This window comes from Callithrix jacchus, chromosome 9, assembly GCF_049354715.1.
Source record: "Callithrix jacchus isolate 240 chromosome 9, calJac240_pri, whole genome shotgun sequence".
Taxonomy (NCBI): domain Eukaryota; kingdom Metazoa; phylum Chordata; class Mammalia; order Primates; family Cebidae; genus Callithrix; species Callithrix jacchus.
The window spans coordinates 63,233,055-63,248,027 of NC_133510.1; the positions used below are offsets into that span (position 1 = coordinate 63,233,055).

A 14,973-nucleotide genomic window follows, 5' to 3' on the forward strand; every position below is an offset into this window, starting at 1 on the left:
AGTGTGATGAAATCTTTGTCCCTGTCCGTCCCGGCCAAGATGCGAATCATCCCTCTGTCCAGCATATCCACACTGTATACCTGCCTGTTAGTCATGAACTAGCCATCTTGGTTATCAGATTGAAAAAACATAATAGAATGTGTGTGTATATATATATGTGTACATGTTTTATGTTTTCTGATAACCTATATATGGAACATATATATGTTCTATAAAACATAGAATGTGTATATATGCGTATACATATATAAATATATATATATACAAATATATATATAAATATATATATATACAAATATATATTTCAGTAGTGTTGCAGTTTCAGGCATCCAGTGGGGATTTTGGGATGTATCTTCCTCAGATAAGGCAGAGTGACTACATAGTGTCCCATTAATCGTTCTATTTTGTTTACTCATTGCATCCCATGTAGGCATGAACTCAGAATAAGGAATGACTGTCCTTCTGATTTTTCCCCTTTTGTTTCAATCTAGAATCCTGAGCAACTGGCGGGAGTAGGGCAGGGACGCTTAGCTCAGGAGCGGAGTACAGATATTGCAGAACTGGGGGCGTTGCGCCAGCGAGAGATGGCAGAAAAGAAGACTCGAGCCCTCCAGCGAGGCAACAGGTAAGAGAGAGGGAGCCAGGTTCTTGTTCATACACCATGGAATACTGCGGGTTTGGAGGGCAAATTCTGAGGTGGGGTGATTGGATAACATTTTATTTTATTTTATTTTTATTTTTATTTTTTTGAGACAGTTTTGCTTTTGTCGCCCAGGCTGGAGTGCAGTGGCACAATCTTGGCTCATTGCAACCTCTGCCTTCCGGATTCAAGCCATTCTCCTGCCTCAGCCTCCCCAGTAGCTGGGACTACAGGAGCCCACCACCACACCAGGCTAATATATATATATATATTTTTTTTTTTTTTAAATGGAGTCTCTCTCTCTCTCACCAGGCTTGAGTGCAGTGGTGTGATCTCAGCTTACTGCAACCTCCACCTCCCAGGCTCAAGTGATTCTTCTGCCTCAGCCTTCTGAGTAGCTGGGACTACAGGCATGCACCACCACGACTAGCTAATTTTTTGGTATTTTTAGTAGAGACAGTGTTTCACCATGTTGGCCAGGATGGTCTTGATCTCTTGACCTTGTAATCCACCCACCTCGGCCTCCCAAAGTGCTGGGATTACAGATGTGAGCCACTGTAACCGGCCTAATTTTTATATTTTTAGTAGAGACAGGGATTCACCATGTTGGCCAAGCTGCTCTCAAACTCCTGACTTCAGGTGATCCGTCTACCTCAGCCTCCCAAAGTGCTAGGATTATAGGCGTGAGCCCCTGCGCCCAGCTAACATTTTACAATTACAACTTGCTCCGATGTGCTGATGATAGAGAATGGAGATGAAGTTCCTAGAGAACCGAAGAATCACCATGGACCTTTTGTTTCTACAGGCATTCTCGATTTGGGGGCTCCTTTATTGTCCAGGGGTTGAAATCCATCGGGGAGAGGGATGTCATCTTTCACAAAGGCCTTCACAATGTGAGTATTCTTAAACCTGCAGTAGGAACAATGTGGAGATGCATAGCTTAAGCAGGGTAATCATCTGAAGAGTTCTTGGCTGGGCATGGTGGCTCACACTTGTGATCCCAGCACTTTGAGAGGCTGAGGCAGGAGGACTGCTTGAGCCCAGACATTCAAGACCAGACTGGGCAACATGACAAGACCCTGTCTCAAAAAAAAAAAAAATTAAAGATTGGGTACAATGGCACATGCCTGTAATCTTAACACTTTGAGAAGCCAAGGAAGGAGGATTGCTTGAGCCCAGGAGTTCAAGACCAGCCCGGGCAGCGTGGCAAAACCTTGTCCCTCTAAAAAGTAAAAAAAAAACGAACTGAGTATGGTGGCACGCACCTATGGTCCTAACTACTCGGGAGGCAGAGGTGGGAGGATTGCTTGAGCCCAGGAGTTCAAGGCTCCAGTGTGCTGATTGTGTCAATGCATTCCAGCCTGAGTGGCTGAGCAAGTTCTTGTCTCAAAAAAATCAAAAACAAAAACTAGTTTCTTCTGAGAGAATCAATGAGAGCTGCAAGGGGAAGGTGGTAGTTACGAGTAATTCTAATCCCCCAACTGACACACCCAGCTTCGAAACTACAGTTCAGATTTGGGAAAGCAGCCACAAAAGGTGCCTAAACGTCGCCAGGCCGCCCGAGAGCTGTCCATTCAGCGCCGCTCTGCCCTCAATGTGAGGCTGTTCCTCAGAGACTTCTGCTCTGAGTTCCTGGAGAACTGTTACAACCGGCTCATGGGATCAGTAAAGGTGAGAGCCTGTGAAGGATATGGTGATAATCGGGAATGGAATAGAGAAGTGATGATGGAGCTATTGGTGGGTAAGAAGTGAGGAGGAGATTGGGGAGGCCTCCCTTGGAATGTAGACTGGTAGGTTGGAAGGATATAGGGTTAAGATGTCCCTGAGAGATAGTGAAAATGCCAGGAGCAAGTGGGCTCCTGGCATGACAAAAGAGGCTCTGGAAAAATTGCCTCAGAGGGAGAGGAAATTGAGAACAGGAGAGAGTTGGAAATTGTGGATGCTAGAGTATTACGACAGTGGTGGCCCAGCATGGTGGCTCACACCTGTAATCCCAGCACTTTGGGAGGCTGAGGTAGTGGATAACTTGAGGTCAGGAGTTTGAGACCAGCCTGGCCAATGTGATGGAATCCCATCACTACTAAAATAAACAAATAAAATTAACCGGGCGTGGTGGCATGTGTCTGTAGTCCCAGTTACTTGGAGGCTGAGGCAGGATGATTCCTTAAACCTGGGAGGCGGAGGTTGCAATGAGCTAAGATTTCACCACTGCTGCACTCCAGCCTGGATGACAGAGCAAGACTGTCAAAAACAAAAACACAGGCCAGGCACCGTGGCTTGACACTTTGGGAGGCCAAGGCAGGTGGATCACCTGAGGTCAGGAGTTTGAGACCAGCCTTCAACATGGTGAAGCCCCATCTCTACTAAAAATACAAAAATTAACCGGGCTTGGCAGTGGGCATCTGTAATCCCAGCTACCTGGGGTGCTGAGGCAGGAGAATCGCTTGAACCCAGGAGTTGGAAGTTTCAGTGAGCTGAGGTCATACCATTGTACTCCAGTCAGGGCAACAAAGTAAGACTCTGTCTCAAAAAAAAAAAAAAAGACAAATTATGACAGCGGTGTCCAGCATCCATCTCATCATCACAGAACAGGAAGGAAGATATTGGAAGCCCTGAAGTCATAGTGATGGTTTCTTTTCTTTTTTAAATGTTAGGATCACCTGCTTCGGGAGAAAGCTCAACAGCATGATGAGACCTACTATATGTGGGCCTTGGCTTTCTTCATGGCCTTCAACCGAGCTGCCTCCTTCCAGCCAGGCCTAGTTTCTGAGACCCTCAGTGTCCGTACCTTCCACTTCATTGAGCAGAACCTCACCAACTACTATGAGATGATGCTGACTGACCGCAAGGAAGCTGCCTCCTGGGCACGCCGGTGAGTGAGATGGTTACTGGAGTCGGAGTGAGCTAGGAATCTGAATGCCTGAAGTCCAGCTGGTGCTTTTTTCCTGATTTAGGGTTCAGGTGGTCAGGCTGGGGAGCAAGGCTGGGAAATTTGATTTAGGTGGCACTTTTTTTTTGGCTATGGGAGGTTGCTGTTTCCATGGGTCATTGCCCTAAGTTGTCCTCCATTTTACCTTTCCCTTCAACTCTCAGGATGCACTTGGCTCTGAAGGCCTATCAGGAGCTGCTGGCCACAGTGAATGAGATGGACATGTCTCCAGATGAGGCTGTGAGGGAGAGCAGCCGCATCATCAAGAGTGAGGCCCTGGCCTTGTCCCCGAACCCAGCCTCTCATGTCTCGTGATGAGAATCTCATTCTTCCCAGTCCCAGCTTCATCCATCTCTCCTTTTCTAAGCTTTCCAGAATAGCTCTTCCATTCCTTTCTCTTTCCCCATTCCTAGATAATATTTTCTATGTGATGGAGTACCGAGAACTATTCCTGGCACTGTTTCGAAAGTTCAATGAGAGATGCCAGCCCCGCTCTTTTCTTCGTGACCTGGTGGAGACGACCCACCTCTTCCTCAAAATGTTGGAGCGGTTCTGTCGGAGCCGTGGGAACCTGGTGGTGCAGGTACTGGGCAGCCCCACAATGTAGGAAGAGCTGTGAGGGAGAGTCGAGGACGGGGGCTCTTTCTCCTCACAGTTTCTACAGCTTCAGTTCATCTATTAAACCTGCTTGAACTACGACAGCAAGAGGTTTGTGGGTGTTGCCAGTGTGAGTCTACCAGTTTCCTTCTCCCATTAGCATAATCCCTGATCTGCCATAAATATCTTAGTTCAGTCAGGAACCATTTACTGAACACCTACCAAGTGCCAAGTATGAAAACCCTAAGGATTTATAATTTTAGAGTTTAATAATTATGCTGTAGCATTTTCTGGTTATACCTTGGAAGCATTGTGGTGTGAGGTAGAAAGAGCCTTAAATTGTGGCCGGGCATGGTGGCTCACACCTGTAATCCCAGAGCTTGGGGAGGCTGATGTGGGCAGATTACTTGAGGTCAGGGGTTCAAAACCAGCCTCAACATGGTGAAACCCTGTCTCTACTAAAAATACAAAAATTAGCCAGATGTGGTGACACACACCTGTAATCTCAGCTACTTGGGAGGCTAAGACAGAATCACTTGAATCCGGGAGGTGAAGATTGCAGTGAGCCAAGATTGCCACTGCATTCCAGCCTGGGTGACAGAGCAAGACTCTGTCTCAACAACAAAAAGAGCCTTAAATTGAACGTTAGGAGTCTAGTCCTGTATTGGTTATTACTGGGATAAGCTCAAGCTGCTTGTGTTGGTCTCCAGATCCCTAAAGTTGGGATTGTAGCATGTGTCCATGAACCCAAAGTGGAATAAGTGAAAAGCCTAGGACGGGTTGGGCACAGTGGCTTATGCCTGTATTCCCCGAACTTTGGGAGGCCAAGGCGGGTGGATCATCTGAGGCCAGGAATTTGAGACCAGCCTGGCCAATATGGCAAAACCCTGTCTCTACTGAAAATACAAAAATTAGCTGGGTGTAGGCCAGGCACGGTGGCTCACGCCTGTAATCCCAGAACTTTGGGAGGCTGAGGTGGACAGATCATGAGGTCAGGAGTTCGAGACCAGCCTGATCAACATGGTGAAACCCCATCTCTACTAAAAATACAAAAATTAGCTGGGCGTGGTGGCACATGCCTGTAATCCCAGATACTTGAGAGGCTGAGGCAGGAGAATCACTTGAACCCGGGAGGCGGAGGTTGCAGTGAGCCAAGATTGCACCACTGCACTCCAGCCTGGGCGACAGAGTGGGACTTCATCTCAAAAAAAAAAAAAAAAAAAATTAGCTGGATATAGTGGTATGTACCTGTAGTCCCAGCTATTTGGGAAGCTGAGGCAGGCACGAGAATTGCTTGAACGCAGAAGGCAGAGGTTGCAGTGGGCCAATATTATGTCACTGCACTCCAGTCTGGGCCACAGAGCAAAACTTTGTCTCCAAAAAAATCACCAGCATGGTGGCACTTATCTGTAGTCCTACCTACTCAGGAGGCTGACATGGGAGGATCACTGGAGCTTAGGAGTTTGAGGGTGCAGTGAGCTATGATTGAGACATGGCACTCTGGTCTGGGCAAAAGAGCAAAACTCTATCTCTGAAAAATAAATAAAATTCTTGGTTCACATTGGGGAAAAAAAAACCTGGGACAAAATGAAAACCTCAAGGAATTTGTATCCTGGAAGCACAGGGACTTTGCTTTGTATAAACAAATTCTGGGCCGGGCACAGTGGCTCACACCAGCACTTTGGGAGGCCGAGGCAGGTGGATCACTAGGTCAAGAGATCGAGACCATCCTGGTCAACATGGTGAAACCCCATCTCTACTAAAAATACAAAAATTAGCTGGGCATGGTGGCGCAGCCTGTAGTCCCAGCTACTCAGGAGGCTGAGGTAGGAGAATTGCTTGAACCCAGGAGGCGGAGGTTGCAGTGAGCCGAGATCGCGCTATTGCACTCTAGACTGGGTAATAAGAGTGAAACTCTGTCTCAAAATAAATAAACAAATAAATGAACAGATTTTGGGCCTGGCAAGTGACTCATGCCTGTAATCCCAGCACTTCGGGAGGCCGAGGTGGGCAGATCAGTTGAGGTCAAGAATTTGAGACCACTTAAAAAAAAAAAAAATTTAGCACCAAGGGTCATTAAAAAAAAAAATTGAGACCAGCCTGGCCAACATGGCGAAACCTGTGTCTACTAAAAATACAAAAGTTAGCCAGGCGTGGTGATGCGTGCCTGTAATCCCAGCTTTTTGGGAGGCTGAGGTGGAAGAATCACTTGAACCCGGGAGGTGGAGGTTGCAGCGAGCTGAGATTGTGCCATTGCACTCCAGCCTAGGCAACAGGAGTAAGACTGTCTCAAAAACAAACAAAGCAGATTTTGTACCAGAACCTTCCTAAAATCCTAGTTGCTACAACTTAAAATTCTGTCATAACTGGACTTGACAGATGCAATAGTAAGGCCGGGCATAGTGATTCACACCTTTAATCCCAGCACTTTGGGAGGCCTGGGCGGGTGGATCACAAGGTCAGGAGTTCAAAACCAGCCTTGCCAAGATGGTGAAACCCTGTCTCTACTAAAAATACAAAAAATTAGCTGGGTGTGGTGGTGGATGCCTGTAATCCAAGCTACTCAGGAGATTGAGGCAGAGAGTTGCTTGAACCCAGAAGGTGGAGGTTGCAGTGAGCTGAGATCTCGCCATTGCACTCCAACCTGGGTGACAGAGCAAGACTCTGTCTCAAAAAAACAAAGATGCAGTAGTACCGGCCGGGCGTAATGGCTCACGCCTGTAATCCAAACACTTTGGAGGCCAAGGCGGGCGGATCACCTGAGATCAGGAGTTCAAGACCAGCCTGACCAACATGGTGAAACCCCGTCTTTATAAAAAATTAAATTAAAAAAAATGTTTAAAGATGCAGTAGTACCAAATGAGACTTTCCTAAAGGGTACTTTTGTACTCAGAGCTCTGTGGTATTATCTGTAATACTAGGTACTATCATTTGTTGAGCATTTACTATGTGTTAGACACTATGCTGAAGTTTTCATGTTATCCTTACAGTAACACATGTCCCCAAAGTGGTTAAGTACCTTGTCCAAAGTTTTTTTGGTAATACTAACTCAATACTCAAATCTAGATCTGCTGGACTTCAAAACTCAAGCTCCTAACATTTGGTGTGTTTGATAGTAAGTGCTTTAATGGGGCATGACCTTCAAGGGCCTCCCAGTTCATCCTATTTGACTTTTGAGTACTCACACCAAAGACTGGTTCACAGCCCTTCTTGATTGAGCTTTGGCAATTTTTGTTTTAAGCAAGATCTTGCTCTGTCACCTAAGCTGGAGTGCAGTGGCACCATCTCAGCTCACTACAATCTCTGCTTCCCAGGCCCAAGCGATTCTCCTGCCTCAGCCTCCCAAGCAGCTAGGATAACAGGCACACATCGTGCCTGGCTAATTTTTGTATTTTTTGTAGAGACAGGGTCTCACTATGTTGCCTAGGCTGATCTCAAACTCCTGAGCTCAAGAGATCCACCTACCTAGGCCTCCCAAAGTGTTGGGACTACAGGTGTGAGTCACCGTGCCTGGCTCTCCTACTTTCAGGAGGACAAAATCAGAGGCTTTATTTACATAGTGCTTTGCATTTTATAAAGCTTTTCTACGTGTCTTATTTTATCCTCAGAGCATCTGTCTATTCTGTAGACTTCTTGAGATAGCACTGCTTTGGGCAAACCTCTGAACTCAGGAAATGGGTCAGGAGTTTTGCCATTGCATCTTATGCTCACTAACTTTGTAGCTCTTAACCACACTATAATGGAATTACCTTTTTACTTCCTGACTCTGCCACTATAGTACCAGCTCCTCAAAGGCAAGGAAATATGCTGTTCACTATTGCTTTCTATTACCAATGGATAGCACATAATGGTCACTATGTGCATGTCCAGTTAATTAGTTTTGTAATAGAAAAGACATTGATGGGGAAAAGGCCTCTTTAGCTCTCTTGACATCCTAATACAATTATTTCCCCATAGAACAAACAAAAGAAGAGAAAGAAGAAGAAGAAGAAGAAGAAGGTCCTAGACCAAGCCATTGTTTCCGGTAGTATCTCATCTAGCCCAGAAGAACTGGTGGCTGTGTGGCCCGCCCTGGCTGAGCAGCTACAGTGCTATACTCAGGTAGGGGTTACAGAAACCCTGTCTTTTTTGAGAATAGTACTCAGGGTATACAATCTAGGTCTTCCACTCCCTCCACTCCCATAGCTTTATCCATCTCTAGAATCCTGAGCTCAGCGCGGACTCCGTGGTTCCCTTTGATGCGGCCTCAGAGGTGCCAGTGGAGGAGCAGCGGGCAGAAGCCATGGTGCGGATCCAAGACTGTCTCCTGGCTGGCCAGGCCCCACAGGCCCTGACTCTCCTGAGGTCTGCCCGGTAAGAACCCTGCCTGCTCATCTTGGGCTCTGCTGGAAGGAGGCAACCGTCACTGTGGTACAGGGTTCTCAGTCTTCAAAAGAGTTATCTCATCACGCCTCTGGGACGCTATACTGACTGACTCCTGGGGCGTTTTGGTTGGTTTGTTGTTTTTTGTTTGTTTTTGAAAAACAAAAAAGCATAGTTAATTGAGAAAAAAATAAAGATACTGAAAATCCTTAACATCATTAATAAACCGCTGGTAATTGTGACTTTGAGTGAAATGAGCTACAGTAGGTTTCTTAAAATGTTAAGAGGAAAAAATTGGTTTTGTTACACTTCGTTTCACTTAATGTGGCAGTGTCCAAGAACCTATTGAAGATGTTAAGGGAGGACTTACTTTAATTCCACTAGCCAAAGATAAGCATCATTAACAATTTGGTGAGTAACCATCCAGAGTTTTTTTTCCTCTGTTACACATAAAAATATCATATATACCTTGTTTTACAAAAATGAAATACTATACATGCTGATTTATAGTAATTTTTTTTTTTTTTTTTTTGAGATGGAGTTTCGCTCTTGAGATGGAGTTTCGCTCTTGTTACCCAGGCTGGAATGCAATGGTACGATCTCGGCTCACCGCAACCTCTGTCTCCTGGGTTCAAGCAATTCTCCTGCCTCAGCCTCCTGAGTAGCTGGGACTACAGGCGTCTGCCACCATGCCCAACTAATTTTTGTATTTTTAGTAGAGATGGGGTTTCACCATGTTGACCAGGATGGTCTTGATCTCTCGACCTCATGATCCACCCGTCTCGGCCTCCCAAAGTGCTGGGATTATAGGCGTGAGCCACCATACCCGGCCTGATTTATAGTAATTTTAAACTTATAAGTATATTGTGAGCATTATTTCTCTTTTTTTATTTTTTATTTTTTTTTTAGTTTTTAAATTTTTTATTTTTATTTGTTTATTTTTAAGATGAGTTCTCACCATGCTGGTCAGGCTGATCTTGAACTGCTGACCTCAAGTGATCCGCCCGCCTTGGCCTCCAAAGTGCTTGGATTACAGGCATGAGCCACCACACCCGGCCTGAGCAGTATTTCTCATCAGATATATTTCTGTAATTGATAATGGCTTTAAAACACCATTGTGTGTGGTGGGGCATGGTAGCTCATGCTTGTAATCCCAGCACTTTGGGAGGTTGAGGCAGGCAGATCACAAGGTCAGGAGTTTGAGACCAACCTGGCCAACATGGTGAAATCTCATCTCTACTAAAAATACAAAAATTATCTGGTTATGGTGGCAGGTGCCTGTAATCTCTGGAGGCTGAGGCGGGAAAATTGCTTGAATCCCGGAGGTGGAGATTGCAGTGAGCCGAGACTGCGACATTGCACTCCAACCTAGGCAACAGAGCGAGACTCCAGTCTCAAAAAAAAAAAAAAAACACCATTGTGTGAATGTGTACATTTGTACAGGTGTCAGGCATTTAGATTGTTTGCATTTTGTTCTTACCTGATTTTTATTGAATTGTGGCTTACGAGGAAAATTTTCCCTGGAGTCTTGTTTCATTTGAGGTAAAGTTTGCATTCACTTTCTGCCCAACAAAAGAAATAAATCTAAATTCCTTCTTCTACTTCAAATTATAAATTTAAAGCCAGCTTTCCCCTGGATAAAGCCTTTTTTCTGTCTGTGCTCCAGGGAGGTGTGGCCTGAAGGAGATGTGTTTGGCTCTCAAGACATTTCTCCAGAGGAAGAGATTGAGTTGCTGAAACAAATCCTCTCTGCTCCACTTCCTCGTGAGTCTCCACCCTTCACATCTATATCCTTCTAGCTCTTTCCCAGCACCAGCATAACAGAGACTCAGTAATCCTCCCTCTGTCTATAGGGCAGCAGGGCCCAGAGGAACGAGGGGCAGAGGAAGAAGAAGAAGAGGAGGAGGAGGAGGATGAGGAGGAGTTGCAAGTGGTCCAGGTGTCGGAGAAAGAATTTAGTTTTCTGGACTACCTGAAACGGTGAGGGCTGAGACGCCTGAGTTGGTCCTAGAGCGGTGATTGTGTGGCTGTGAGGATGAGCTATGTCTTCCCTATGCTGACATCCTCTCCCTTCCTGTTTTGGTGCAGCTTCGCATGTTCAACTGTCATTCGAGCCTACGTGCTGCTGCTGCGGAGTTACCCACAGAATAGTGCTCACACTAATCACTGCATTGTGAAGATGCTGCACCGGCTGGCCCATGACCTCAAAATGGAAGCCCTGCTTTTTCAGTTGTCAGTCTTCTGCCTCTTCAACCATCTGCTTAGTGACCCTGCTGCTGGAGCTTACAAGGTGAGGGGATAACAAGGAATGGGGGTCTAGGAGGGTATGGAAACCCTCGGGTAAATAAATAATCTTCAGGATATAGAAGATACCAGGAGGTGTCAGCTGGGCGCGGTGTCTCACACCTGTAATCCCAGCACTTTGGGAGGCCAAGGTGGGTGGATCACGAGGTCCAGAGATCTAGACCATCCTGGTCAACATGGTGAAACCCCATCTCTACTAAAAATACAAAAATTAGCTGGGCATGGTGGCACGTGCCCGTAATCCCAGCTACTCAGGAGGCTGAGGCAGGAGAATTGCTTGAACCCAGGAGGCGGAGGTTGCAGTGAGCCGAGATCGCGCCATTGCACTCCAGCCTGGATAACAAGAGCGAAACTCTGTCTCAAAAAAAGAAAAAGATGCTGGGAGATGTCAAAGGCTGGGAGATGGGAAAACAATGAGGAAATAGGTGGGTAGGTTGAAGTAGCTACATGGAGAAGGACAGAAGAGAGTGAGTGAGGAGGGGGCAGCTAGGAACAGCTATAGAGAAAATACTTAGAGGGCCAGGTCCAGGTCTGTGTTGAACCAGAGGCCTCGTAGTAACCTCCTTCTCCTACAGGAGCTAGTGACTTTTGCCAAATACATCCTGGCCAAGTTCTTTGCACTGGCTGCAGTCAACCAAAAAGCCTTTGTGGAGCTGTTGTTCTGGAAGAACACAGCTGTGGTTCGAGAGATGACTGAGGGCTATGGCTCTGTGGATGACAGGTGAGCTTGAAGTTGGCAAAGGATGGGTAGGGGTACGGAAGGTTGATGCAGAGTCACAGAATGTCAAAGCTTTAAGAGTTTGCACGTCATTGAGTCCACTGTTTCTTTATCATGGGTGAGAAAACAGGCCCAGGAGGTGAAATGCTTTAACTAAGGTTATCTAAGAGAGGAGCAGGGACTGCAGCCTTCTCCATCACCAGCCTCCTTAGAGGTGGTCACTGTTGGGAGCAGGTGGTTGCCCAGAGAGAGTCTATGTACGACCTCTCCCAAACGTGCTGGGAAACCATGAGGATTTGTAGAAATGTTTGTCCTCTTTCCCTTAGTATCTCAGCCCCTCTTCTTTCACACTTAGTCTCTTTTTCCCATAATATTGTCAGTCCCTGGAGTCAGAATGGTTAGGGTTCCATTTGGTCCAACCTGGAAAATCTCTTAGTTTGACTTTTAGTTTCCTATGTGGAGAGAAAGTAAGGGGAAGGAGATACACCACAGGCCTCTGCCGGCTGGCCTCTTTCAGTTACCTGCCTCACACTTCTTGTTCCTTTCAGAACTGATCAGAGAAGGCCTTTGGTCTCCTCTTTTTGGGCCAAGAACCTATATGCTCCCTTACTCCTTTTACCATTCAGGTCTTCCAGTCGCAGAGCCCCTGTGTGGAGCCCTGAAGAGGAGGCTCATCTTCGGGAGCTGTACCTCGCCCATAAGGACGTGGAAGGTGAGAGGCCTTAGGATCTGGAGAGTTTATAAGGAGGGCAGCCTGAGCTGCAGGACCTTCTTTACTGCCTCAGTCCTTCTCCACACCAGGGCAGGATGTGGTGGAAGTCATCTTGGTCCACCTGAATACAGTTCCCCGAACACGCAAGCAGATCATCCACCATCTAGTACAGCTTGGACTGGCTGACAGTGTCAAGGACTTCCAAAGGTAGAGAGGTGTATGCTCTGGAGGCTTTTGGGATGTGACACTGTGTTCACTCGCTGGGCTTCCTCTTCCACTGACACACCTCCCTGATCAGGAAAGGAACCCATATTGTGCTGTGGACAGAGGATCAGGAGCTGGAGCTGCAGCGGCTTTTTGAGGAGTTCCAGGACTCAGATGGTAAGTGAGGTAGAAGTTCTGGGAACCTTCGAGATGAAAGCCAAGCTATCCATTTATTTTGCTGCTGCCTTTTATTTCCAAGGAACGATTATCCCATCCCTTCTGTTCACTTACTATATTTGTGTCATTTTTGGATGATTGAGGTACCCTCTTTCCAGAGACCTCTGATTTATTTTACTCATCTCTTTCCCCTATTTCCCTTGGGTATTTACATGCTTGCTTTTTATAGATGTCCTGGGTCATATCATGAAGAATATCACAGCCAAACGCTCACGGGCCCGAATAGTGGATAAACTTTTGGCTCTGGGACTGGTGGCTGAGCGGCGGGAGCTGTACAAGAAACGGCGGAAAAAGTTGGCATCCTCCAGCTTGGTAACAATTTGACCCTGGCTCTGTTGGCATGGGCCCTCTCCCCTTGAAGTGCTCCTTAGGAGCAGTCCTCCCAGATTCTTCCTGCCTGAGGGTGTTCTGAACAGGTCCTTCATGGGGGGTCAGGGTCAGGAACCAAGAGACTCCATTAAGTTCCTTGTGTTGCCTTCATTTTCATTTTCCCAACCCCCAATGAATTTTAGCCCAAGGGAGCAGAGTCCCTGAAAGATTTTTGCCAGGAAGATCTGGAAGAAGAGGAAAACCTGCCGGAGGAAGAGAGCGAAGAGGAGGGAGAAGGGGGCTCAGAAGCAGAACAAGTTCAGGGTAGCTCAGTCCTTTCAACTGAAAACCTTGGTCAAAGCCTGCATCAGGAAGGTGAGGACTTTGGCTGGGAGAGATGTCTCAGGTAGAGGTCTTGGGAGTAGGGTCAAATGTAAGTTTCCCTCATTTCCTTAGGCTTTTCTACCCCGCTTCTGTGGCTCCAGAACTGCCTGATCCGAGCAGCTGATGATCGGGAAGAGGATGGTGAGTGGACAGATGATGATTTTAGGAGGACTAGAGCCCTGGGTGCTATTGGAGACCTGGTCATGGGACGGAGGACCAGTTCTTCCCTCATGTCTTCACCATGTGACTGTTGACCCTGTCTTAGGCTGCTCCCAGGCAGTTCCGTTGGTGCCACTCACAGAGGAAAATGAGGAAGCCATGGAAAATGAACAGTTTCAGCAGCTGTTGCGCAAGCTAGGGGTTCAGCCCCCCGCCTCTGGGCAGGTACATTTGCCAGTTACAGTGTCAGCCAAGGCTTGTTCGTCCTATTTCCAAATACATCTCCTCTTCCTCACTGTAGATGCCACCATGGTCCTCCCCACTGTCATGGTGGTCCTCCTCATTGCCTTGTCATCTCTGACCAAGATTCCTGCAGCAGCCATTCTGTTAGTCTTCTTTTCCTCTCTCTAATCTCCTCTTCCCCTAAATCCATCTTCCATACTGACCCAGATTTAGCTTTCTAAAATATGTTTTGATTATAGTTGTCCCTTGGTATCTGAGGGGGGATGGGTTCCATGACCCCCCAACAGATACTAAAATCTACAGATGCTCAAGTCCCTTTTTGTAGTATTTGTGAATAACCTATGTCCATGCTCTTGTATACTTTAAGTCATGTCTAGATTACATATAATACCTATACAATGTTAAGCAAATAATTGTTATACTGTAAATGTTAGGTAAACAATTGTTATACTGTATTGTATATGTGTGTGTGTGTGTGTGTGTGTGGCAGTCTCACTCCATTGCCCAGGCTGGAGTACAGTGGCTCGATCTCAGCTCACTGTCGCTTCACACTCCCAGCTAATTTTTTGTAGAGATGAGGTTTTGCCATGTTGCCCAGGCTGTATATTATTATTTAATGTTGTATTGTTGTTTTTTCAGAATATTGTCAATCCACAGTATTTTGAATCCAAAGATCCAGAACCTGTGGATATGAAGGGTCAACTCCCATGTCCAGAGCCCTTGATAGTTCCTTACTGCTTGCAGGACAGAATCCACAAACTCCAAATGGCATGCCCATCCTTGGCAAACCTTTGCAGCCTCACTGCCATGCCACTCACACACCTACTTTACATCATAGTCACCGTGGTAGGATTCTTCCTGCCTCCAAATGGTTAATCAGGCCAGTCCCTCTATTGGAAGGCCGGCTGCAACCATGCACACAAGTTGACATACATACTCCATCTGTCTTACCGATGGACCTCTACCCAGTCTTCGAGAGTCTGCTCAACTGTCACCTTGTCAGAGAAGCAGTCTCTGTTACTCTTTCAATGTATGAAGTAAAGAGTCACTTTTGCAGCTGCAGTTTGTTCATTCCCGTGATACAGCCTCAATCCTGTGGTATCAGCTGGGTGCGGTGGCTCATGCCTGTAACCCCAGCACTTTGGGAGGCCGAGGCAGGCAGATCACCTGAGGTC

At 46.6% G+C, this 14,973-nt stretch overlaps 1 protein-coding gene across 12 annotated transcripts in view; it reads left to right on the forward strand.

The window, feature by feature from the left end:
* TIMELESS (timeless circadian regulator) overlaps positions 1–14,973 on the forward strand; it is a 34,608-nt gene that overhangs the window by 17,547 nt on the left and 2,088 nt on the right. For 10 of the 12 annotated variants that reach the window (XM_054238387.2, XM_078336312.1, XM_078336316.1 and 7 more), the window contains 19 exons: positions 492–625; positions 1,446–1,533; positions 2,135–2,311; positions 3,295–3,512; positions 3,734–3,837; positions 3,983–4,152; positions 8,124–8,267; positions 8,368–8,519; positions 10,195–10,292; positions 10,382–10,508; positions 10,617–10,818; positions 11,408–11,553; positions 12,177–12,262; positions 12,352–12,469; positions 12,561–12,643; positions 12,873–13,015; positions 13,216–13,387; positions 13,469–13,537; positions 13,662–13,780. In XM_054238387.2, the coding sequence (XP_054094362.2) occupies positions 492–625; positions 1,446–1,533; positions 2,135–2,311; positions 3,295–3,512; positions 3,734–3,837; positions 3,983–4,152; positions 8,124–8,267; positions 8,368–8,519; positions 10,195–10,292; positions 10,382–10,508; positions 10,617–10,818; positions 11,408–11,553; positions 12,177–12,262; positions 12,352–12,469; positions 12,561–12,643; positions 12,873–13,015; positions 13,216–13,387; positions 13,469–13,537; positions 13,662–13,780 (2,550 nt within the window). The remainder of the gene's footprint in view (positions 1–491; positions 626–1,445; positions 1,534–2,134; positions 2,312–3,294; positions 3,513–3,733; positions 3,838–3,982; positions 4,153–8,123; positions 8,268–8,367; positions 8,520–10,194; positions 10,293–10,381; positions 10,509–10,616; positions 10,819–11,407; positions 11,554–12,176; positions 12,263–12,351; positions 12,470–12,560; positions 12,644–12,872; positions 13,016–13,215; positions 13,388–13,468; positions 13,538–13,661; positions 13,781–14,973) is intronic. The other 2 variants (XM_078336314.1, XM_078336313.1) reach the window with 1 other exon arrangement.